We start from the raw sequence: 26,312 nt of genomic DNA, 5'->3' as shown, positions 1-26,312 counted from the left end.
TTTTATGTAGCCTAGTTGTTAAATGCAGAGTTATCAACAACTTCCTTAAAGGTAACGGACACAAATTCACCAATGACTTCAAAATGTGGGCACGGATAAATATCCAAACACACTCAGGTTCTTGTATCTTGTACTTGACTGCTGCAGTGCAGGGACAGAAGAAAAGTAACAGATGCCTTGTACAGCAGGCACTTTCCTACATCTGGGCTTGTGCACCATGACATAACTATCACCTCTTCGCAGATTTGCTCGCTATGAGGCACAGAGTTTATAAAAGCTTGGTATAAAATGTTTGCATACAGAGACAAATATACTGCACAAAACACACACACTTCTTACACGGAAGAAAAGGAGAAGACTGATGGACCAACACGAGCCCAAAACTTTCTGTGCCTAGAAAGACTTTACTCAGGCTGCTCACAAGCGTCTTCTTTCCTCCCGGCTGCCTCTCCCCACTCTGGCATGTGATGAACAATATCCCACGCAAAGAGAGAACGGACATCAATCACAGAGCAGCCTCATGAGTCCAGAAAGGAAGAAAAAACAAAGTCTGAGAGGCATAAAATAGAAATAGAGCTTTTGCTGTAAAAGGGGATCACCAGGGCCTGTACAAGGCTTTCTTTACATGAGGCATCTTCCAGTTAATTGTGGCACTTAAAACCCCATCATCCCAGGATGGAAGGTGTCTGGGCAATACAGTGCACTACTGAGTATTTATACCATCTTCACAGAAGACAGAGCTAGAACCTTTAGAAAAAGAGATCACAGCAAGCATCTCCATCTACCTACTTTGGTTTTTGCTCTACATACATACATAAGCTTGATGAGATACACAATGATGTCACCTGGGAAGCGGGACAGAAGTTCTGGCATCGTAACACATTGTAGGTAACAATAAGATTGCTAAAAGAATAGATACAACCTTCCTTAAGGAAGTTCTACAGTTATATAGAACACTGTCACAGTATCACCTGTAGTCCTTTTTAATGGCTCTGCAAGTTTGTGTAGGAAAACAATCATTAAATTACCATTAACAGCTAATGAGTTGAAGTGACAAAAAGAATGAAAATCCAGAAATAGGTGAAACTGCATTAAATTGTCTATGAAATCACATCAAGAGATTACACAAACTGATCTAACAAATACAGAAGAAACTCTCACTTCCCAAGAACACAACATCATGAGGCTTCTAAACACTACGAGTATTACAAATAGCTTGGCACAAAAAACTGTTCTAAGGATTAGTTAACTCCAGGAAATGTTGATTCAGTTGTGACACCTTGAGGTCCTGTAGTAAAGGCAAGGCAGCCGTCTGCAGACAATCGCTACGGCATTCTCTACCCACAGACTCTTGACTTCACGTGATGGAACAAGGGAAATAGCTTATTTCCAGCTGCCATATATACATTGAGCCTCATCTAAGGTGCCACGCTGCAGTATGCTGCATGTCCCTCTCGCCTATTGAAACTGCATTACATTGAGCTCCATCTTTCTCTAATTACACAAAGAACTGCATTACATCGGCCTTGTTCTGTACTTACAAGGCAGTTCCTTTCTGTACTTCCTCAAGACAAATATTGCATATATTAGCAGCAGGTTTTCTGAAGTAATGATCCCTTTCTTTCTCCTTTATAGTTTCCACATTAAGAAAAAAATCATTCTTCTTCCATCGTGTATTGACCTTCCTAATGCACAGAGCAACATAAAGAGTTTTCTATAATGAAAACACTCCCATTCATCAGCATATTTGATCTAACATATGACAGAAGTCTTTCATTTAATCACTGTTCCTTTTGTGATACTTCCAGGTGTTATCTGGCAAGTTATCTAAACAACATTCAACAAATTCCTATTCAAATTTCCTGGGACGGGGCTGTGAAGTGATGTGCGTTACTGCACGGTATACAGGAGCAGCCTAATACCATCTCTACTGACCTCCACAGAATGCTGTCCGTTACCTTCTGAAGCTAGATATAAACCAAACAGGTAGGACAACAATTACAGAAAATGTCTTGCTAAATACAGCTGACTGTTTTATTAAAGACTAAAATGGCATTCGTTACCGCAGCAGCTGGAGAACACTGCTTCCTAGCAGCTAGAAAATGCTTCTTCCAGACCTTGGAGGCCAAATCTTGCTGCCCTTGCACACAGGGGTATCAACTGATAGAAAAACTGTGCCAAATCCACAAACTGGCATTACATTCCCTGGGAAAGGCTAGTAACATTTAAAACCAGAGAAGCATCAAGCCTTCTAGCAAATGTTATGGAGATCATTAAACTTAACAGCTGTCACTAAACCAGCTTCAGACAGAGGGCATGTACTCCCAGTTAAAAGCAATTTCACTTTGATCATACAGTCCTATAGTTCCCACCAGTTTAGATAAAAACAAATGATGAATTAAAGAAGAATCTGGCAATTGCTTTGTCACAGTTTGCCTGTGAGACAAATCTTTAAAGTTGTGTCTCACAAGAAGAACAGCTCCATTTTCATTTCGGTGCATTCTGAAGTAACAATTTAGTGTTCAAAATCAAAACCTTTCACTGTTTATAAAAACCTTAATCATTAATGTACGTCTGCTGCAGCACTGCATGTTCCCAGGCTCCCTTTTCTATCTATGGCCACACTGGTACCACTTCATTATTCTAATGTATTCCTCTTGTGCTGCTTTATTCATTTCCATGCAATTTGCAATAACTGTTTTCCAAGCCCAGCAGACCCAACATAGAAAACAGCCTTATTTTTAATTACTTTCAGTGCCTTTAATAGATAAGAATATTCAAACTTATACTGAGATCATACTCAAAAACATCCTATTAGTACAATAATCTCCTACAAGGCCCACCTTTAGCAACCTGTGGGATTTAAAGAAAGAAACCCCATAAAATTATCAGACATTTCTGTTGGATGCCTTAAATGGAATACAGCTTCAAAATCAGTCTTACGAAAGACAACTTGTTTCACTGTCAGGGCAAAAGGAACTGTTACATCACCCAGGCCTCCTGTCTAGTGCAGGCCATTGAGTTTCACCTAGACATTTATCCTTCTACCTAGCTCAAATGTTTTACAAGCAGTTCCGCCCTGGCACTGAACAGCATGCCACATAGAGAAAACAGGAGAAAGAAAAGAGACAGCAAGTCCAAGCAACTGGCTGGACAAGGTATGTCCCGATGACCCACACAGCAAGCTACTCTGGGAAGCCTTTTAACTATTATTACTCTATAAAGCATTGGATCTACCAGTAAGTTCTGTTAAAGAAACAGCTTTTTCCTTTTAGGAATGAGGAGGACCCTGCCAATGACACAAGTTTCTAAAGAGCAGCGCAGTGGTTAAGGTTACCCAGTAACCTGTTCTAGCTGTGGTCACTCTCTTGATGCTTCAGAAAAGGGGAAGCAAAGCAAAACAAAACCAGAGTACACAGTCCAGAGTTAATGAATTGTATATTGGAAAAATTCCTTCCTGAACCTTCACAGTGGAAAGTTGAAGCATGTGATTTGATTATGATCTTTGTAGTAATATTATTAGCATGTTGAGACCACAAAGGCAATTCTGTTCTCCTCATGGCCCCTGAAGAAGGTTTGCTCAGATTAACAGATTTCAACACCAGAAAGATCATCTTCTCTTTCCAGGCCATGCACAATATGGCTCAGAAGCTCAAAGACATTATTTTCTACTAAGCAACCTAATCTTGTCTAAAAAGCCTTCAAGCAACAATGAGTCTTCTATTTTTTATGGGAAATTGTTCCAACATTTAGATCACTTTATTTTTATGAAATTACTTCTCACTGCAAGAGATTTAGTACATTTTCAGCTTTTACGTCTCTGTCAACAACACAAAAATGCTCACTGCATCCTGTTATCTTTTGCGCAAGTCTGTGAGCATCTGAAGCAATCCAGGCACTAACCTGTGAGAGAGTGAAAAAGACTTTTAAACCTTAAACTGTGAGGTTGGTTTTCCAGCCCTAGCACGTATTTGCAGCTGTCCTCTGGGCTCTCTTTGGTATCGCAGTATTCTCCCCTTCTTTACGAAGGATGAACACCAGAATGAGAATTTTAAGGAAGGAAACTCAAGGATTGCATTCTTTATTCCTTAAAACACCAGCACAGAAACAGGTTCAGTCAGACTTTCACCATCCCCTAAAACCCCCCGCTCTCTGCATCACAACTTTCCACAACCAAAGCTTGCAAGCTCAACTCTGTAAGTAATTTCCTTACTTTCGTTCATGGTACTGACCAGATTAATTCAAAATCAGGAAAAGCAAAGCAAGCTTTGTGAGAAAGTGACACTTCCCAAAACTGTGTGTGCAGCAGTGAAATACAAAGCAGCAGAGACAGTTTAAGTGCACCACAAATTGCAAAGAGCATGGAAGCACTTATTTCTAAATAAGAAAAACCTGTATCGATCTCCGACACATGTTACTAAATCTAATCCTTTAAATACAAGAGGGGAAATTATTTATACAGCACCAAAATGTTTGTGTTAAATACCAAGAGATACAGATTTCACTCTTGCATCTTCCTCAAATATTCTGATCAAGTTTATCAGACTGGTAACAGAAGTTCCCTCTTACCTCACTACCTTCACAGTCTTATGGGCACAGAACAAATCTGTTTTCAGAAAGTCATCAACTCTGCAGAAACCATTTTGTTACAGGTAAAAGACAAGTCTCGGCCTGAATACCAGCAAAAGACATACCAAAGGAAAACCACACTGTTTGCTCGTGTGGGGAAAAAAAAAAAGGATGGGACACGTGTGACCGCGCCAAAGCCCACTAGACAAAACGTAGTATAGCCATCTGTGTGTACAATATGCAAGTGAACCACAGATTCTCTGAACAAAGGAAACAGATAAAAGGTGAATAATATACATCAGTTCCTGTGCAACATTATATCAGGTAAGCAGAACAAAGATACAAAGAGCTGGGAACACAGGTACCACTCCTTTTAAAGCCTTTTGATAGGAATTCTTGAAAAGAATCAAACCAGTTGATCCTACATCTTACCAGTGCTAATGTTTACAAACTGCATTAATCATTTCCCCTTCTAGTTCTTTAATTTCAAGGATAGGAGTATTTTGTTTGTTATTTCATAAATAAGGCATTTCTTCACAGTGTAGCATCTGTCAAAAGGATCTGCGATGGACTCAGGAAGAACTGGGACCTGTCTCAGTGCATAACTCAGGCCGTGGTCTGTGTGTGAGAGAACCTGAAGCTTCACTGTGGTCTGCTGGGCTTGAAGGTTGTAAACCATGGCAGGAAAACTGTCAGTACCTTGTTTTTCTATCTCTGCAGCAACATAAACTCTATCCTCCAATGAAAATCCCTTCCTGCAAGGAGTGGTACTGTACAAACCTTTCCTGCTTACAGGCAAATTTATGTTATCATAATTAGCCACTCTGGTATGAATTATAGATGACAAATGTGTTAAGCAACCATGTTAAGTCATATCTATTTAAGTCAAAGCTATTTCCATTTTTTCTTTAGCAAAAATGATCCTTAAAGAAGCTGAAGTTCATTAAAAGGCAAAACTTGTAACTCAACAAATTACCTTGCCATATGATTACCAGCTCTGAACACTGTTCAAAGAATACTTAATGGTAACAGCACATTAAAATAAGCTTATTGTAAAACAAGTAAATTCTCTGCCTCATTCCTCATGTCTATTCTCATACATATGTTACTATTTGTGTTTTTAAAATGTTCTATTCAGTCCTGTACACAAGATGCTTTCCAAGGGTAATCACATGTAATTTTATAATCTGTTAACTTTTTATCCCTTTAATTAACGAGATATGGTTAGATACCTGCCTTTGGTAACACATGTGTAACAGTGTACCTTTTGGAAGAGGTTTAAGAACTGTTAATAACAAAGCCAATTTTATGCCAAGGAACTGCTATGCTGTACACTCCTTCGCTCTCCGTAAGGACAGCTAAGTTCATGAATTAACTTATTACTTGAAATTCACTTGATTTTCAGGAGAAAAGCAAGTTGTTCTCTGTCTACCCATATTTCAGTTTCTGTTCTATTACACACCATTAGAAGCCTCTGTTTCTTCCATCAGATCCTTTTTTATTATTATTAAAAAAAGAATGATCCTATTTTCTGTTGGCTTCCAAGCTGGCTTCTTCCCCACTGCTTTATCCTTGTTTATCAGTTCCCCAGCTGATATTTGCTGTTGAGAGTGTTAGATACACAGACTCCTGTGAAGCTGTTCTAATTACCATCCCATGAATCAGTTGTCAAGTACTGCTTGTAAGTGGCAAGGCCAGCAGTCCCCTCCAGGAGATCAAGTGCATCCACTTACCATAACAATAGAGCACAATGGACAAACTACACACACAGCATTTAGCACACTGGCATGAACATACAAGGCACTTCACAAAAACACACAAGAAAAGTCCTAATTCGAAAAGGTTTATTATCCATAAAGCACTGGAGGAAGAACATACTGGGGGGGGGGGGAAGGAATAGGAGAATGTGTGGCATTAAAAATGCAGCAAGATGTTGGAATATTGTATTGAACACTGACTCATCACCAGACAGGGCAGCATGAACAGCAGACAATACAGAAGTCTCATACTGTGAGAAACAGTTGCCAGCCTGTTTTTAAAGTTCAAATCTGAGGATTTCATATATATTTAAACGTACACAGTACTAGAGGCCAAACCTGCAGTTAGGCTGAACTGTGCAGTTCCAGATTTGCTGTTTCTTTTCAGAAGGTGTCAGAAGCAACTCTTAATCACAAAACACTATACAGAAAGTTTTCTCTTATACATGTTTCAGAACGTTCCATCTTCTTGATAAATACAAAATAATCAGATACAAGAACAAGGAAAAAAACTGTATTATCAGCAAATTAATCTGGAAATTAATATAGCTTTCTGTAAGAAAAATCCTCCATACTACTCTTACAGCATAACACACAGCATCTGTTTCTTTAAAGACATCAGAATAGATATATTTATCACCAAGCTTCTAAAATAAAACAGAAAGCATATATCAGACTGTAACCTGTTCTGAGTTTAATCTAAACATGCAATAGTTATACTGTTATATATATATCTACTATATATAATACATAGTGCAATAGTTATACTGTTACATATGTTATATATATTATATGTATATATAATAGTTATACTATACATTATACTTACGCTACTAAGAGATGTGGGAAAAGAGAGAGGTAGGAACAAAGGTTGAATATAAAATGGGTGTCCACATAAAAGCTACTTAAAGTTGGGTTTTTGGTGGATCTTTTCCCCAGCCAAATGAAGGAAGTAACATTAAAAGCAGGCTGATGGCTGCAGGGAGATCTACACCACTTTGCACATTCATTAAAAAAAAAGCAAGCTAGTATAAGGATTGATTGTTCCTAACATTTTTGCTTAAAATTGAAAGATCAATCCAAGTATAATTATGTGTAGGACATTTCTGTAGACAAATAGCATTAACTATCACATAAAAAATAATTTAATTGTATTTCAAGCATTTATATGTGATACAATAGTTATCACAATGAAGTACCCATTACTCTGAACTTGGCATCTCAGCATTTTCAGGTTATCTATCTACCTCATGTAATTTTATGATACAGATACATGGATTCCTACTATCCCTTCCTACATGGACTCGAATTTAACTATAGGTGAAGGCAAGCCATTTCCACTATCTGATTTGAACAGGATCATACACTAAACTTGTGATCAGCTGGGTACTGACAGGAACAGACTTCTCTGCTGCAGCCTCTAGAACAGAAGTTGTCCTCATTCCTAAAGTTTACCATAGGTCTGTCGGCAGAAAAGATGCAGCAAAATGCCTGTCACATAGGACACAGGAAAGGATCCCGTTATTAAGAGAGCTGACAGTTCTGCATTAAATAAATGAAGATCAAAACATCAATTCCAATATAGTAAAAAAGCAGCCTACTAAAAGGCAATGCAGATCAACATCTCCTCTCCAGTTCTGCACATTGCCACCACCTGGAACTTCGGGTGAACATTCAGGTGCTGCTACAATGACAGTTCATATGACAGACAAACCCCAGCTGAAAAGAGAATGGAAAGTTGTTTCCACTCTTGAGGCTGTATGGGGGAAAAAGTCTGAAAATACAAGTTTTTTTGACAATCCTGGAACAGACATTTGGACTGATGGAGGTCACAGGGTTTTTCAATTCAATACTTTTGACAATCACGATGCCCACTTTTGCTCAATTAAATCAGAAGCTCCTTTGCTTTCTATCTGTAGTTGAGGGTCAGAAAGTCTGTGTGGTACATCAACAAGAAGAGGAAAATTTATGACTAGGTTTTATCCACATATTGGTGTTATCATAATACATACAACAAGATCAGCACCACCAGTTCGAAGAGAAAAGTAAAAGGGAAGGGAAATCCTCACAAATATTAAAATGCTTAGCAACCTCCAAATGACTCTTCAGTTTTGGCAGCAGATGGCTCTTCCCACATTCTGCATCACCAGCGGTACCCAACATGTTTCTACTATTGTGTTTTCTGCCTATAACAGCATTACTCACTCTTGTCAGCAGAACAGACTTTCTAGATTTATTTTGTTGGGTTTTGTTTCAAAATACACGAAGCTAAATAAAGCCACACAACAACCAACATCCCACCTTTATGTACTGCAGCATGCTGTGTTACATTGCTCCATTGGATGGCTTGTGGCATGCATGTCACTGAAGTGTAAAATATAGCACAAGCTGGCTTTTCAGCTGTGGCATGCTTTTGCAGAGAGACTGGAGTGTGACACACTTTCCACTTCACTGAGACATACCACATGTTACAAAACATAGCTGTCCCATCATATTTCCAGTTAGTTAATACAGGAAGATTAGCGGCATCTCAAGAGATTTGTTTATCTACAAGGCTTACTTGACCAGAGCTATCACTGAGGAAAAGTACATCTGGAGCTTCACTTTTCAGATCAGAATCATTGTTTTTGGTATATTCTGGGCTAGATTTTGTTCTTGTCTGTAACCAACCCGTCCTTTTATACAAAAGTTACAAACCTGCACTGACTGTCTTCGATCATTTCTGTAAATCTTGGAGAGCATGAGCAAAGATTAACTTGCCGGTAGAATGTAACTGCATTTGTCAGCCTTATATCAAAGATGAACATTTCTATGATCAGCTCACTAAGCTTACAATCTGGTAGGTGTGTTTCTTCCAAAAATACAGCATAAAATTAATTTAAGAGGTGCCCTTCCTACTGAAGCAGAATTTATCACTGAAATAAAAGCACATAATTTATGTTGTAACGAATGCTACACCGATCTTCAAGATCATACAAGAGGGACCAAATTCAAAACCGCAGGGAGTTTTTGTATATCGAGAGACACAGCCACGTGTCACAGCTTAACAGAAAAACATCGCATATCTGGGAGCGTGATGCTGAGACAAAACTGATGCTGAAGTATCTCAGCTCCAGCCAAATTTCACCAAGCACCTGCAGAACCCAAAGAGAACCTTCAGCTACCCCTAGATGTTATAAACGGCCAAGAGACATAAAACTCCACATCAATACCATAGGGTTTTTTTTTATTCCGAGGCACTTTGTATTGACAGCACTGTCTGATCAATGGCGTATCATAAGATGGCACAGTTAATTTAGACGGCAGTTGGTTACTACAGCATATGCATACTAATTGCATATATTTAAGGCGTTATTTGTTACATTTAACGAAGAATCCTACCAAAAGCTAAAAACAATCTGGGAATTAACAGAACTCATTCTTCTGAGGTGCACTACAAAGCTTTTTGGAAAATACACACCGAATCTTTGCTCGGCTGTTGTGTCGTGCTCCTCTGCAATCTGTCAATGTGAAAGGGCCCAACTTGTGTGTGACTGAATACTCAAGATTTAAAAGATGTCTTTACCTGCAACTGTTAACATGGCCAAAGTATTATGAAGGACCAACTGTTTTATCCTGTTGATTCTTGTAACAAAATTCTTTACGTTTCAGGTTGGGGTTATTTTCTTTCTTTTCTGTGTTTTACCTTATGACTCATGGCTCTGACAGGCCTATTGGCATCTTCTCATCTCACATGTAAGCACCGCCAACAAAGCCAAGTTAAGCAAGCAGCTCCACACCCACCTGCCTCGCCATCCCAACTCCCATGAAAAACCACTTTTTGGATTCAACATTAAACACAAAACCTTGTACCAACCTGTTTTATCTCAAATAGGTTTGCTGCTGGTGTCATCAACAACATAAGCTGAAGCTAAGGGGATTGTGCAGCACTTCATCACCTCTGTATTAAGTAGCCTCTGCCTCAAACTGCATGACAGCAATCATTGTAAGACATCTTTCAGTTGCTTATGAGTCTACTAAACCTTAATTGTTTATATGCAAGTATATGGCTCAAATTACAATTTCTGAGAAGCTTGAAAACAATCCTGTTTCCAAGAGAGAATTAGAGGGGTTTAGAGTGCATATGCCTGAAGTTGAGTGAGATAAGCTTAGATCTTATGGCTAAAGCACTTGAAAAGTGCTGTGAACAACAAAGCCTCTATGAAGTTCTGGTCACATCAGGTAGGCCAAAATTTTCACAAATGCCTATTAATTATATGTTCTTAATTCTCCCCTGGTTTACTTTATGACTTGACATTGCAGACCATGTCCTGCAGACGTGCAGAATCCTCACTGTAACTGAACTCACTGAAAGCTGGTTTGAACTTAGGGAATAGTACCTAAAAAGAACTACTCTGAAGGAGAAGCTCCATAAATAGCAAAACAAATAGCCTGCTCTTCCTGAAACTGGCTTTAAGGCTGAGCTCTTATATAAATTGCTTAACATCAAAAAAAAAAGTTAGCTTGTGTTATAGCCTTTCTCTCAGTGAAGCCACCAACACAGCCGCTTCCTTTACTGGACCACTCTTCATGAAGTTTGGTTATAGTTAAATGCTATTATTATCAGCTATAAGGCTATTTCCAGGAGGAATTACTAAGGAAAGGCACACAGAAATACTGCATTCTCCCCAAAGAGTCATGTAACACAGCACATGCTGAAACAGGAGACACTGTCCTTCAAACTGCGCAGGCAAAATGTATTGAAACATTTAGTGTTACTTTATTAATGCCTCATCTGGACAATGAGGTAATTATACTGAACAAATACTCTATTATTACTTAAATCATAATTAACTGCAAAACCCAGTTAGTGAGCAACCACCCAAAAATGTGGTAAGGGGTCTCCTCTGGTGATATCCTGAATGTATTACTAGTTAGAATTCAAAGAAAGAAGAGATTAAGCAGGCTCTTTCTTTGAGACCATACCTTACACGTTTTCACCAAGGAATGTTCTAAAGCTCCATTTTGAAGCACTCAAGAAAAATTCATGGCATTATGAACTTTAAGTTATTTGTAAATTTAAAATTTTAAACCTACCGAAATATATTCATTCTGCTTCAAAAAACAGATCAGAACTAAAGAAAAGTAATAACAGATCAGATTTTTAATAGATTCCACTTATTCTGTTTTTATTGCCTTTTTCCATACTTCAGAGGTTTGAAAGAATCTAATCCAAACATGACTGCTTCAGCTCAGCAAACTCCCTTGATGTTTACTCTGTGTATTAAGTATTATTGAAAGAAAGAAAGAAAAGAAAAAGGACAAGAAGAGACCACGGTAAGAGAGAAAATGGCATTTAGTAACAGATGCAAAGTTCAAATACTGTCAAGTTGCAGTGGATTATTCAAGTGGCAGCAATTGTGTAACAATACAGATACAAGGGCTGGAAGTTAATGCAATTTGCAATTAGCTGCTCAAACTAAGAGCATGAAGTGACAGCCATTGTTTAGGAAGAAACATTAAATAGCATATTTGAATTGTCTGAGAACTCAGTATCTGATGGTGTTCATATCCTCAGAAAAAGAGAACAAGTTCAGTCATCCCGAAATTTCTGCCTATTTTGCAATGCACTTTAAATCCTTTACGGTACCCAACATCGAAATAACCCGAGAACATTTAAGGAAAGAAAATATAAGCCTCAACTGTTCTCTGGGTCTTTGTCACATTGATTTATAACAGTTATTCCTAAGACAGACAAAAACACCCAGATGCAAACAATTACTCTATTTTTGTAGGCAACAAGTGAGGTGGGTGGTAACTGAGAAATCTCAAAAAACCCTGTCACAATATTCCGCTTTTTCTTAAGTAACCCTCATCACACAACAAACGCTCGCCACATCAGAGACTTTCCAGGGCCTGAAGGGCCACTTTGATTCCAGACCGCTGCAGGCATTAGTGGGGACGTAATGAGGGTAAAAAGTTCAACCACAGTTCCATGTCTAGAGTGCTGCCAGAAATAAATTTCCTCTCATTCACTGGTTTCTACTGTACCCTCCCTGAGAAACATATTGAAAACACATTTATCTTTGTAGAGTTTGTTCCTCTTCTAATTAACTTTATAGCGTTTACAGTATTTAATAATTTAAAGTGGAATTTAAAGTGGCCCTGGAACCAGCAGCTCTGCCTGTAATGGCGCTGTGCATTATCTTTTCCCTGTAGTGCTTCTTCTGACAAGTTACTCAAGGAAGGTATGTGCTCCAGCTGGTTTTATCTAGCTGCGCATTTAGCAAACGGCTACTTCCTTCCCTCCATCTCCTCCCCGTATCATTACACGCACGGGGGGTTGGAACAGCAGTAAAATGAAACTATGCCTCAGCTTGGAAATCTGCTCTCCCAAGCCTCCACGCTATCCCAAGGATCGTTTAGAAAAGGTTTATCTTTTTACAGCATAATAAATCAAAGCTTTAGAAGGTCAAAATTACCCATAGTTCTCACCAACTGGTCAAAGTTTGACCCCAAATACCCATTTTCTTTCTTCCAGTTTTGATCCAAGATTAACAGTCTATTATAGTTCAGAGGTTATTTCTTACTATAGTACACTCAGACAAACATTTGGGATAGCAGAAAAACACCAGATCTTTCCTACCCTTGTATACACAAATGGAAGCACTGCTTTATCCCATTCTCATTCTAATTCATGAGAAAAATTCACAGAATTACCAGTAAAAATTACTTCAATATTGCAAAATTAGTTGAAGTACATTAATTATAGAAACAAGCTATAAGAAAAAAATCAGGGCTCTGAAGAGCTCCAAGATAAAGGGCGTTGCTACCTTTAGCACATAACAATCAAATCAAACATCACTAAAAGGAATTCAAACTACTTTATTCAGGGGTTGCGTCTCTCAGGATCTTAACAGCTACCACATAACCTGTTGAGACTAAATGCGTTTGTCCTACAATAAGCAGTGAGGATGATGTTTCTCATCTGCTAGAACGGAAGGAAATCTTTGCAAGGCAGTTGATAGGACAGCACACTTTGCAGTTAATGTTTTTCCAACAGTAAGAGCCTTTGGGGCTCAATCCCTCAGAGGTAACAGAAACAAGAGAGCTTTACTCAAAAGGTTCTCCTATACTTTTTAGGGCACAACCAATCACACTAAGTTTGCTCTCTAGAAATTTAAGCAAAATGAATTCTGCATGGTCTTCAATAAAAGACCACAAATATTTAACAGATTTCACTAAATCTACTTCATGGTGTCCAATACAACTGAAAATCATAACTATCACCCAACGCATTTTGATGTGTGATCTGAAAAAAACACGCTGTAGTTTATCTTGACTGGATACACCCTTTACACACTCAACTGCATGATTCAGGCTCTGGCATAGGCATTTGCAATGGCATTACAGTAAAAATAACCCAGGGAGAGTTACTCGGAGCAGTGTGAGAACTGTGAACAAGAACTTCATTCATCATAGCTGATTTCCTTCTCTTGGGTGATCCTTCCAGAAAGCTTTGCTGTTTGTCTTTGACAAATCATTTCACAGCTAGCTAATTTTAAACATTAAAAGCCACAGACACTTCGAACTGGACACTGCATTTTAGCATTAACCAGTTACTTTGTCAGATAAGGAACGGGGTCATGTCATTCTAAAGTCTGAATGTGAGGAAATACTAACACTTTAATGGAGTTGTTTCTATTCTTACTCATGTAAAGCTGCTTTCTACCTAAACCTTAACACTCCCACAAACACATTCCTGAGTTAAACTTGTGTTAAGGTTGGTAGGTTTTAATCTGCAGTAGCCATGTCAATAAAGCACGCTTCCTGAAAATGTGCTGCCAACTGATTTGCCTTGTAAACTGATCAGCAGGGGAAAAAAAAGCTGGCTAGCCAAAGTCACACATTTTGTTTGCTCCAACTACTCCTCCTCCTTTAATTTGCCCTTATTTCCTTTCTCCTCCCATGATTAAAAAAGATCACCTCTTGCTTCTCATGCCCTTAAATGACCTCCATCCAATTCTTCAAGTCATCCAAAATTTTCCATCACTTGACATCATTACATTAATATGCCTTTCTAAAAATGTATGCTAGAAACCTCACACATGCACCAGGCTGGCTGCATCGGTTACTGATTGAGATCCCTTCCTTCCATAACGTAGAAGGTTGAAAAATCTGCTGGCCTCAAGCTTTTTAATCTTCTATAACTGATCTTTCAATGAGCTGAACTCATACAGTTACCTGATTATCATACATGCCTACATAGGATTTTGGCATAAATTCCCAATCTCTTATGCATCTGTATTTGGCTATTTGAACAAAGGACAAGTGCACCAAAGTGGCAAATATTTTTTGTAAGGATGGCTTAGAGCTGGCTTGCATTTCAAGATCTTCAAGACTCTTTTTTCCCCCATCTCCTGCTGAATGATTCATTAACAGAAGATTCAATAATGCTCTCCAGTAATGTGGGTGTTGGGACAAATCACTTACAGGATTTCCACCTTCTTTGTTTTGCTCTGTTAAAAAAGGGATGGGCAACAGAATAAAGCATTATAGCAAGCAAGGGAGACCACAGCAAAGCTAGCCTAACAAATTTCAACCTCTGTGCTCACTGCCACCTTCCTGCTACAACGGCGTGCATCCCCAGCTGCACCTTGCAGTTTTGCATGCAACTGTTTGCAAACCAGGTGACTGGAATAATCCACATCATTCAAAAATACACCCGGAGCATTATTTTTTACTTGGATTATTTCTGTCCTCTCCTTTACCGTACGGTTCTACAACCAGCCGAAGGAACACAGCCCAGTGATGCAGAAAGCGGCTGCGCAGGGGCAGCACTACAAGCACATGAGGTGAGTAGGAATTTTAAGTTGTCTTTGCTTCTAGTCACTGAATCACAGCACAGAAGCCTCCCCTGCTGTAAGCCCACAGCTGTACTGATGCAATCCTTTAGCTAGACCAGTATGCTCTTCATTACAAGAATTCTGTCCCCTACGTATAGTAAATTGCTCAGCTAATAAGGAAAAGCAAAACAATCTTTAGAGTAGAAACAAAGTTTGGTAACTCATAATTAAGCGTGATGGGGTAAACACTTGAGTCATCAGAACGCTTGGCATCTGAGGAAAGGTAAATAGTAGGGTTTAAAGTCTTCAAAATGTTCTGTGCTCAGGAGAGGTGGTTTCATGTGTAAGACACTGCCATCACTCATCTTGATCTTCCCTGCACCTACGCATGCTTCCCCCCCCCACCTCCTAGTGTGGTCACTTCTATTTTGTCAGTTTTCGCGTTACCTATGTTGCCTAGCAAAAGGCAGGTCTGCAATCACGCTCAAAACCATGATTCCTTTCTTAATAATCTAAAATGAAACAAAATTATACTGGTCAATTTCCCCTTAAACTTCTCCATTAGCTAAAATGAAGCATTTACTTAAATTTAAGGTAACTAGATGTTTATATTTGAGCAGAACAAAAAGTACGTCAGATGTAATGTGGACCTCTCTAGTCTATTCAAAGGTGTTCTATAGATCCAATGTGTTGCTACGGTAACAACCACCCACATGGGAAACACAGGAGTATATAGTTGGTCTTATCTAGTTATCTTCAAACTGAGTAGCTCCAAACAGGACACAATGACTGGTTCTGGCAGGCAGTTCTGCAGCCAACCCTCTACTGTTTTGAGAGGAGGGAAGAGGGGAGAAATTGTGTTCAGTTTAGAGATTACTGATCTCGATGTTTCACCACCTAGAAAATTAATTAATACATAGCAAACCCCATCAATTCATTTTGTGGGTGTATAAAGCTCTACCTTACTGCCACAAACAAAGCAAGATGCCTTTACCAAACTCCACAGAAAGTAAATTTATGCAGATGTTCTTTCCTTTTCGGTTTTCCTTTAATTTGCAAATCTTGTAATCTAAGACTGAAGTTGACTGAACCAACATCTAAACCGGCACAGCAGTATCAGCCAAAAAACACAATCTGTTTCCCATTTATGTGTCAAGACTGCATCCTTTTGGGGGCTGCATAAACTATTGTTTTGAAAAGATTATACAGCGAACCACAGACCGGTTTGGGTTAGAAGGGGACCTTTAGAGCTCATCTAGTCCAACCCCCCTGCTAGGCATTTCAGGCATTTTACTAGACGGAAAATCTGACTTTTAAAATGCAAAAATGTGTTTACCAAAAGCTAGTCAGAACGTCAGACACAAGGCAGAGGTGGACATCTTTGCTGTAAAGATACTCCTTGTGGGGATCACAAGGGTTGAGATCAGTGGCAAATCTCCCTCGACAGAATTTTTACATAGCACAAGTGCCAGAAATTTACAAGTGCAAAGTTTAACATTTTAGACACAGGAGAATTAATTTTCTAGAGCAGGTTCTCAACCGTGACTCTAACAAAGAAGTCAGGATTTAAAATTAACCAATACTAAAATAATGTTAAGACCTTAACAGTGATATTCAAAAGAATCAAAGTTTTATCAGCATGTATCAGTGACTACTGTATTAGGTTACATTACAGAGAAGATGCAAATCAAAGTTACCAAAGTTCCTCAAAATCAAATTCTAAGTTAATTCATTGTTAAATCTATTTTAATCTATATTAACAAGATATTTTTATTCCTCTCAAAAAATCTGTAATTCAGTAAAACATTAGGGGATATCCTGGGTAAACTGTTGTATTTCTACACTACCAAGGAGATCTTTCACTGTGTTAAGTAACAATGAAGAAAAATTCAGGAATGAAACATAAACCTAAACATTGATTTTAGGCAAAGATTAGCTTGCATAAAGTACTTTTAGACCCTTCTTTGTTTCATAATGAAGGAAAGAAGTGTAAGAATATTATCAGAGATAAAATCATTTATTAATTTGTTTCCATTATAAAACACATGGCACATTAGAGAGTGAAAAATACTGACATTATTTAACATAAATGATATTTTAGGTTATCGATTCATAACTACTTGAGAATTTCTGGATTCCAGATTGGCAAATGTTCTACATTAAAAAGGATACCTTTCTATCCTATTTCTCTCATTATAGTCTATTTGCTTTACAGCTAAAGCTAAAGCAAAAGAGAAGAATTTCCTGATGGTAACCACTAATGCAGACTAGCGGTCAGAACCAGGAAATCCCGGCTCCTAACTCGAACGTGTCAATATCTCATTGATACAGACCTAAAAGATAAAATACTATTAAATGACAGCACAGTCTATCTAGATAAAAACTCTATGCTATCAGATTTACATTATTTAATGTTTTAGCACCTTTAATGCCTAAAATTTGCTTGTGGAATTTTCATGCATGCTGGATTCAAATTTCTCAGATTTCTGTACACATTTGAACATATGTACACAAGTCCATAAAATCACAAAACATCATCAACACATCTGTACGTACAATCACTCGTCCATCACGCAGGACTGTGTCCACAAGGTATTAAGAGTTCTAACACCTGGGTTTTCTTATGGTCAAAAATGTGATCATTTACAGCAATTCCTAAACTCTAATGAAGATTTTAACAACCTACTGATGTTTTATAAGCCAGGTGTAAAATGCATTTCTTCTTCACCTTCCATCCAAAAAAAGAACAACTTCAAAGCACTTTCTAGAAGAGCTACTGAAAATGGATTCTGCATAAATAATTGCCAGGAAAAACAATTTCAATTAGAGTATTGTCTCCAGATACAGCAGGGTCCAAACTTATTCTTCAACAGTAAATCATGGGGCCAGCCACCAAATCTTCCAAAATGTGAACCACGTCCCTTATTTATTAGTAACAGACCACAACAGAAACCTATTTGGAAATGTCCAAATTACCAGGGCTGTTCCAGGAGCAAGTGTGAGCAGAGCAAACAGAAGTCAGAAACTGTGAAGAATTACTAGGGAATGTAACCAAATGATGATGGAGGCTGAAGAATTTGAACTTCTCTTCCCTAAAATCATTCTCCTTTTGACACATATTAGATAATGACCTGGGTGAAATTTGATTGGGAAAAAGCCAGAGGACTATGGAAGTAGGAAAAACACTTCAGGAGATCACATCTTTCACCTGGTGTCCCAATGAGGTTAGGGAAAGAGCAGGCAGGGCTGTGCTGGTGGTACTGGTTTCTTGTGAGACCATATATTTCAAAGATAAGGACACTGGCCCTATTGTCATAACCATGTCCAATCTCATTTAGTTTATGTTAAAGAAAGACAATGTAGTTTAATACATCAGTGTAACAGACTGTGCCTTGGAAGACTTAGATATCACTTTCGGATTTGCTTTGAGCCTAAAGTTGCATTTGAGAAAATCATTCGGTCTTTTAGACACACAGTTTACCTTTCTGTTCAACAAGAAATAATTTAGTGTCAGTACTACACGATTTCACTCATTATTTCACCTGCCATTTCAGTAGACAGAATAGGCCTCCTATTCTCCACACATTTTCACTAGTGTGCTGGCAGCTGCAGGGTTTCATGCCACAGCCAGCATGATATCCAAAGCAGGTGAAGAGATGGCTGTAGTGAATACATCAACTGCTTTGGAATAAATGCTCTAGAGTAAATGCAGTATTTTCTTCAGATACGTGATTATACAAGGTGTTTTATCTGTTTACAAGCATTAATAGACAGGAAATAATGTTAAACACAAAACCTCCAGTTAAGAGCAGAACTAAAATTGCAATTCAGGTTCTGAGGCCATTTGTAACACAGATATTTTAGTGGTCTACACAAATTCTGCTTTATGCATAACAACCATTATATAAACGTAATCAAATGAGCTATGAATGTAACAAAAAAAAACCAAGTGTAATGCTTGAGCCAATATAAAAGGAGTGTGACTCCAGATGAGGGTAAACTATCAATAAACTTCACTTGAAAGCTTCTGACAAAACAGGTCATTTGCAAGGACTCCTTCAAAAGTCATTTGCAATGAACAGTAAATGTAGAAAAATGTTTCAGCATTTTCTGTTGCACATTTACCACCACAAGCGAACTTGTTCTTTATTAAATGGGTACACAAGAGCCTGTAACACAGCCACCTTTGTTATGAATGATGTGCTAGCCTTCTGGTCGCAGTGGAAAGCCTGATTTAAAATCTTCTATTTGCAGATATTTAACTACTCATAAATAGTTACACAAATCAATCCGTTCACTTCGAAAACACACAAGCATTTTTTTGTAGAAAAGCAGAAAGTACCAATAATGTGAATTATTTTCAGTGAAACAAGTTTGTTCATTTCTCAGGTATCTCAGCTTCTAAAGCAAGGGTATGAAGAGAAGTATTTTTTTCCACCCAACATATCCTTTACATATATAAATACACTGCATTAACACAGAAACTCCTAGAAGAGCAATATTTGCATCTGCAGTTAAATGCACTCTTATTTAGAAAAAGTTATTCATGAGATTACATCCATTTACAGGGCAGGGGAAAAGGAGAACAGTCACCATAAACAGCTTTGCAAGCTGTAAACGCATCAATAGAAAGACATGTCACTCCTCTGCATACGTGGTTTTTGTTTTACACATTTAAGGCAGGTAACTTTAATATTCTAGTTTAACACAGTACTGATACATACAGAGAAATGTACAGAGACCTCACAGTCTTCTTCCACACCCAGAGTGATTAAATTCTTAACTCAGAAAGGTGCGGCATGGAGTTAGTCTTACAACTGCACGAAGATTTACTTCAACTGTTTAGCCTTTGGATCGCTGTGTAGAGGATTACCCTCGAAAAGCAAGTATTTCCCTGTAGGTATATATATAAATCCTCTGCATTGTTTTTATCAACATATCAACCATCAAAATCTTACGGCCCTCTTTTGTAAGAAAAGCAATACAACAATGCTGTCCAGAGAGCACAAGACCAGACTGTTAACTTATTTTCCTAACTCAAAAGAAGTGGATTTAACAAGTATTTTGCTAATAAACAATGAATGGCTGGAACAACAAACTTGCTTGGTGCTTGTAATTCACAACTGCTGCTTGAAAGCATCTTTTAGCTACTTTTTAAGACACAGAGATTGCTTTAGCACTTATCAATAATAATTCTGATCAGGATTAATATCAGAAAAGGCTACTCATACAGTTGTGATTACACTGAGACAAAATAAACTTGAAACACCTCTTCAGCTATTTTTTTTTTACTCCTTTTGAAGTGTTTAAGTCATAGGCAAATGGGTGCTGACACGCTGAATAAAGTTTCAAAGCACTTCACAGTGTTACCCCATGAGCAAAACAGGAACAGAGCTTTAAAGACGTAATCTACCAGCGTTTTTCAGATGACATTACAATTGATACATACGACTTTCTTCATGAAAAACATCCTTACCCACAAGATCCAATGCTTTTGCACACACCAAGCAGGGGCCGCTTCTCAGAGAAATTATCACACTTCTGAGCACCTAATAAGAGGAAAGAAAGAAAAAGCAAATCACTATATTCAGTTTGTGTTACCCTTCAAAGTGCAGGTGCGCATGCTGTGGGGGCCCAATAGTTTGGAAGGATACTGAATATATAATACAAAACTAACAGCCTGTACAAGATTAGTGATAGGAATACAAATAACAGGCAGAGTCAAGAACAGTGGAAGAACTGTTCTCGAAAGAAATGGCAATGAGTAACAAAACAAGCAGCAAAATCTTGCTAGGATTTTGGAGTTATTTTCCTCCTCCCTTCAGTTGGGGTTAAGGGTTCTGGAACTCTTAACAGGTAATTCTTGCTCACTTTTCATTGTGTTAACAAAGTTGTCAGTAATGCGACTGTCACTAACTCTGGTCACACATATTGGTTTCCAGTTTCTTCTACTGAGGTGTAAGTGGAGTGGAAAAGTGTTAACCGTAAAAGCGCAGTGTAAGCACAGCCACACTCTGGAGCACCTGGCAAGGTGGCTGCCAGCGTCTGCACACAGCACACCCATGCTTACAGCCCATGCCCTGGCCTAAGGAAATACCAGATTCAAGTCAAAAGAGTCCTCGGTAAATTCTGCCACCAAGCGATTTAAGCCTTTAAGAAAGCAATTTCCAGCGAGACGCAGGCTATGCCTGCAGTTCACTCAGGGTGAAAGCACAGCTCTAACGCTAAATCCCATCTACTTTTCAGGTCAGCTTCACCAGGTAACACCAGCATAGCACCGCAGCAGAGTTTGGCACAGGCTTGTCCTCTGCTCTAACCAAGGGGCTGAGACAGTTCTGCCTGTCATGGATCCGTGCATGCCGCCACCGGAGCTGGCAATGAAAACCAGCTCTCCGCCTCCCCAAACTGCAGTCAAACCTCCAGCCAGAGGCATCAAACTGTTAAATATGCCACACTTCTTAAAATGGGGGGTTCAAGGTTTTTTAAACGTTGTGTTATTGCCACCTACCAGAAATAAAACTGAGTACAAAAAATAATCTCTCTTCTACTCATGAATAATGTTTTACTGAATTAAAGGGTATGCTTCTACCCAGCTTAGACAACAGATTAAAAACCACCACCACTACTACTCATTTTCCTTCAGTCTTTGCTATTTTTTCTTTCAGCCTTTGCCTCTTTAATTATCTATCTATAGGTATTCATGTGTATGGTGAACAATGGAATTGTGCTTTTTTCTCCTCCATTATACACCAAACCCTTTGATCTATAAAGAATAATAGTGATACAGTGTGCTCAAAATTCAATTCACAAACAGGGGTGTACTGCACTAAATCAATTCTTCCGAAAGGCACAACAATTAACAATATCCATTTTCACATGACAGACCCTGTTAATTATTAATAACTCCAGTACTTGCAATTAATTTGTAACAAAAACTGTTCAGTGCTCTCATCTGTACAAGGAGAAGTCTTCCCTCCTACACATTTGGGTATTTATAAAGTCAAATGGGTCCCATCAATAACTTCACCATCAACAATAGCTTTACAAGTGATCTAAACCACCCAAATGTATTTTCCTTCTATTCCTATTATTTCAAGGTCTTTTATGAGTCACACCTGTACTGTATGTACTGACCTGTGAATTGATAAATGAAACATATAGTTTTCTTAAGAATCTGGCAGCCACTTTGTGTTGTACAGAAGAACTCCATTTGTTTCTGTTCACTTAGCTAGTCCCCCAGCATTAAGGGTGAAACGCTGACTACCAGGAGTTCTGACATTGATTTAAGTGGAGCCAGGATTATACCTTAAGTATTTAACAACACTTTATTTGGGGTATTTTTCTTTAACCAGGATATATTAGAGACATGATTTCATACATTTCTTTATGCTCTAGTTCCAAGTTTAATGACAAGGAAGGGAGAACAAGGGGAAGGAAGGTGGTGGAGAGTACAGGGGAAACAACTGCACAAAAGGAATGCCTGGTTTTAATACCTACAATGGAGACTTGCAAAATTTGTACAAGAGGTGCTTAAACTTCTGATTTCTGATTTAAATGAGACCCTCATTTAAAAAAAAAAATCCATTTCCTACTTCAAATACATACTCTCAGAACGTAAATATTAATGCTGTAGAAAAGGATCATTATTTTGAGGACTCTGCAGGGCATTAAATCAGGTTAATAGCAGCCCCATTCATGCGATTGCAAAAAGCAACATGTGTTGATCTCTCTGCAATGCTTAATGGAGCCCGCAACCTTTCTCGTTCTGCGGTGGGGTTTAATCTCCCAGGTTACGGTGGATTAATTTTCATTTGTAAAATTGTGTTTATTTGCATGTGGGATGCAGTGACACTGCACACACCTGGCTCCACACACGGTGTTTAACAGAGTGCAGCGGGATGATTGAAATGAAAAACAGCCAGCTAAATCCCTCCAATACAAAAAGTATTGAAATCCTGTTGCAAAGTCTTTTTCCTAAACTCCTTTTATTCTAAATCCTTTTAATTCTGTCATATAACACTGCAGCATTTACGAAAAGCTGAAAATCCTGACAAATCACACAATTAAAGTAATGAAAACTGCCCTTCCTGCCAACAAGGCACCACCTTATCTACAGCTCCATTTAGCTAAATGATACATGCTCTTTAACAAAAAACCAACAAAACAACTAACTTCAGTTAAAATTGAAAAAACAAGTATCTGAGGCTAAATGAAATTTCATACAAATCAACATGTAGAACTTTATGGAGTCAAAAGGTTACCCACACATAAGCTCCAAGCAGTTTATGTACTGTACCTCTGATGAAACTGTGAATAGCTATCTCTTGGGCCTCCCTAAGGCCTCTCAATAATGCCAATAATAATAGTAACAGGCAGGAGCAGCACACCTTTCTGAAGAGCAGAAATGAAACCCCAGTGAGTTCCACAGGAACTCAAGAATTACTCAAAACTACACAAAGTCCCCTCTCTTCCCTTGGGTAAGAAATGCACTGTACAAATGTTAAATTCTGACCTATTTAGCAATAGTATCCGTGCACAATGGAGTATATCTGTCTGCTATGTAATTCCACTGATCAAGTTCCATCACAGCCATTTAGTACCAGTGCATCTCCCGTTCAACTAAACTCCTCTTATTTCTGTTACTTCAAATTGTGTGACACTTGTGGTCCTGCCCTGTAACACTGCAGTAGCCAGCCAGTACCTGGAAATACATCAGGCCACATGGCTGGCATTCCCTATGTATGGTTTCCACTCCCTATTTTCCTGCCTTTTGGGGGGGGGGGGAATCTTTCTTAACATTTCTTCATCACTACCATTTTGTTTCTGCTTTTTACTGAACACAAGTGCAAAAAAGCATATGTGCTACTTGAAACAGATGCAAAGAGGCTCGAGTCAGTCCTAAGCATAGTGTGTGAATTCTCCTCAGCTTCAGGGTAGCATCTCTAAATGCTCTTTTTCACTGCACAGATAAGCTTTAACTGCATTACTCAGTATCAAATCTGACCAATGATGCTGCCACTGCTGTCCTCATGCCAGAACTTCAGGTGCTCCTTTAGGATTAATGCTCTAGACCGCGACCATCATATGATTCCACCTCCTTTAACTCCCACCATCACCCAGACGTGTCAAGTTTCAATGTCCCTCTCCGGTACCTGCATCCTCATGCCCATTTCTCACATCCTTCAAAAGTTACCACCTTAGAACCCCCTTCAATTCCAGCTGATTTTCATACCTAGTGCTTCCTTGGCCCACCCCACCCTCCCATTTCTGAGATAAGACAGCAATGTCACAGGAAGCAGTGGTGGGAGAACTTAGACTGGGCACTTCTATCAGACACACAGCTATGAATGTTTATAGAAAGTTGGTCTTTCTTCTGCACAGCACCATAGTTGTATTCTCTAGTAACTACATAGTTTCTATATGAAAAAGAATTACAAGATGACCTTAAAATACGTACTAAAGATCAATGTTTCTAAAGTCACACATTAGCTGAAGGCAGCTAGAAATACTTCATTTTTATTGAATCTTGTATGAAATAAAAAAAGACCTTAAGAGATGTATCGGTCTAACATGGTGAAAGTTTAAGCTGTATTGGTCTAAAGCACTGATGTGGTGTGGCCAGAACTGCAGTGGTGGCATACAGATCAGTCCACACGTCTTGAAAGAAATGAATACTTCTAAATGTCATGCGCCAAAATTCTTCCCTGTATCATCTATAAAAGGCTTTCTTGCTATGCTTGAGAATTCCATTCTGTAATTTCTATAATCCATATGCATTAACATTCATTATACCACAACAACCCACATAACCTTACAAAATACCCAACTGAAGCGCACACCTGCACGACCCACTTACACCAATCCAAACCAAGCTACCAACTGCTACTGCTTGTTCAGCTTGTAGGGCTAGTTCTTCTGCTACACGCACTATGCAATTATTTTGGTCTTCAGGGACTTAAAACCACTAAAGCCACCCAAGTGGTTGAATATATACAAAACACACATCCGCCTTCCTTTAGAAAGTAACCTAAATATTATAGTTCTTTTAAGTATACCTGCACATAAAGCTAAGTCAGCTTTTGAGGTTCCAGTTTTATTTTACCAACATCAGACATGTAAGCGGAGGAGTACAGAGATAAATCTGCTGCAAAATTTAAACTTTCAACAGTTTCAGATTTTCAAATGCAAAACTTCTGTGTCCCAATTAATTTTAGCTTTTCATATTAATTCTGGTTTTCAACCCTTCATCCGTGAGGTTTCTCTGGGTCTTTGTAGCTTTAAATGTAGTACCTCTGATTTCTTTCCTTTATTTCCTTTCTGATTTGCTTTTTTTTCCCCACATCAGTCAATTTGACTATGCAGGCAAATTCACTGAGAGATGCAGGACTATTATATCATCTCTTCTGCAAGCAGCATAATCTAGAAAATGGCCACAAATTAATTCAGTTCACTGGAGGAATTTATTTTCATAATGCTGAGACATGGAAATAGGTTTTACAGACAATGACTGATCTAAACTTCAACACGCAAGCCTGTCATCATGTCCCCTTTAACCATGAATTACCACACACAATGCTATTCCTGCAGCCATTCCTAGCTCCTTGATCGACTTTTAAACTATGCAAGCCTGCCTTAATAAATGGGATAGCACAAGGCAGAAAGCAGGTATTTGGCCAGGGTTTTGTAAAATGACCTGGGATAAGCAATGACAAATGGGAGGCTGCATACTGACTCGTTTAGAAAGAGCAATACTGTGATTTTGTAGGAAAAAGAATAGCAAAGCTAACTGAAGTAAATGTATTGTTTCCTTAGCACTGACTCCAGAAGTAGATCTGCAAAAGACCTCAAAATGAAGTCAGAACACAACAGATCTTTAAAGACAGAAGAGTTCTGACTCTTTTCTATTAGTGACTTCACAGGCCAAACAACACACAAGTACTACAGAAAACCCGCCTCAGTAGTATTTTGAATGTTTCCACAAACATCACAGAAATGTTAATCAAGAGAAAACACCCAAGAGAAATACAGGCGTATCCAAGACAGAACACTTCATCCTATACAGAACTCAGGATCATTTCAATTCTACAAGTTCGTATTCACACAGCCAGAAAAATGGGAAAACACCACATAGAGGGAGTGGTGAAAAACTGGAAAACATGTG

General features: G+C 38.5%; 1 protein-coding gene across 16 annotated transcripts in view; it reads right to left on the bottom strand.

Annotated features, from left to right (window-relative positions):
• The window catches only part of BCAS3 (BCAS3 microtubule associated cell migration factor), a 361,344-nt gene that overhangs the window by 313,432 nt on the left and 21,600 nt on the right, over nucleotides 1-26,312 (bottom strand). For all 16 annotated transcript variants that reach the window (XM_062617124.1, XM_062617125.1, XM_062617126.1 and 13 more), the window contains one exon: nucleotides 20,628-20,700. In XM_062617124.1, coding sequence (XP_062473108.1) covers nucleotides 20,628-20,700 — 73 coding nt within the window. The remainder of the gene's footprint in view (nucleotides 1-20,627; nucleotides 20,701-26,312) is intronic.

The sequence above is a fragment of the Pezoporus occidentalis genome, unplaced genomic scaffold, assembly GCF_034315485.1.
Source record: "Pezoporus occidentalis ecotype Australia unplaced genomic scaffold, CSIRO_AGI_Poc_V1 ctg192, whole genome shotgun sequence".
Classification (NCBI taxonomy): Eukaryota; Metazoa; Chordata; class Aves; order Psittaciformes; family Psittacidae; genus Pezoporus; species Pezoporus occidentalis.
This window is presented reverse-complemented; position numbering and strand designations above follow the sequence as displayed.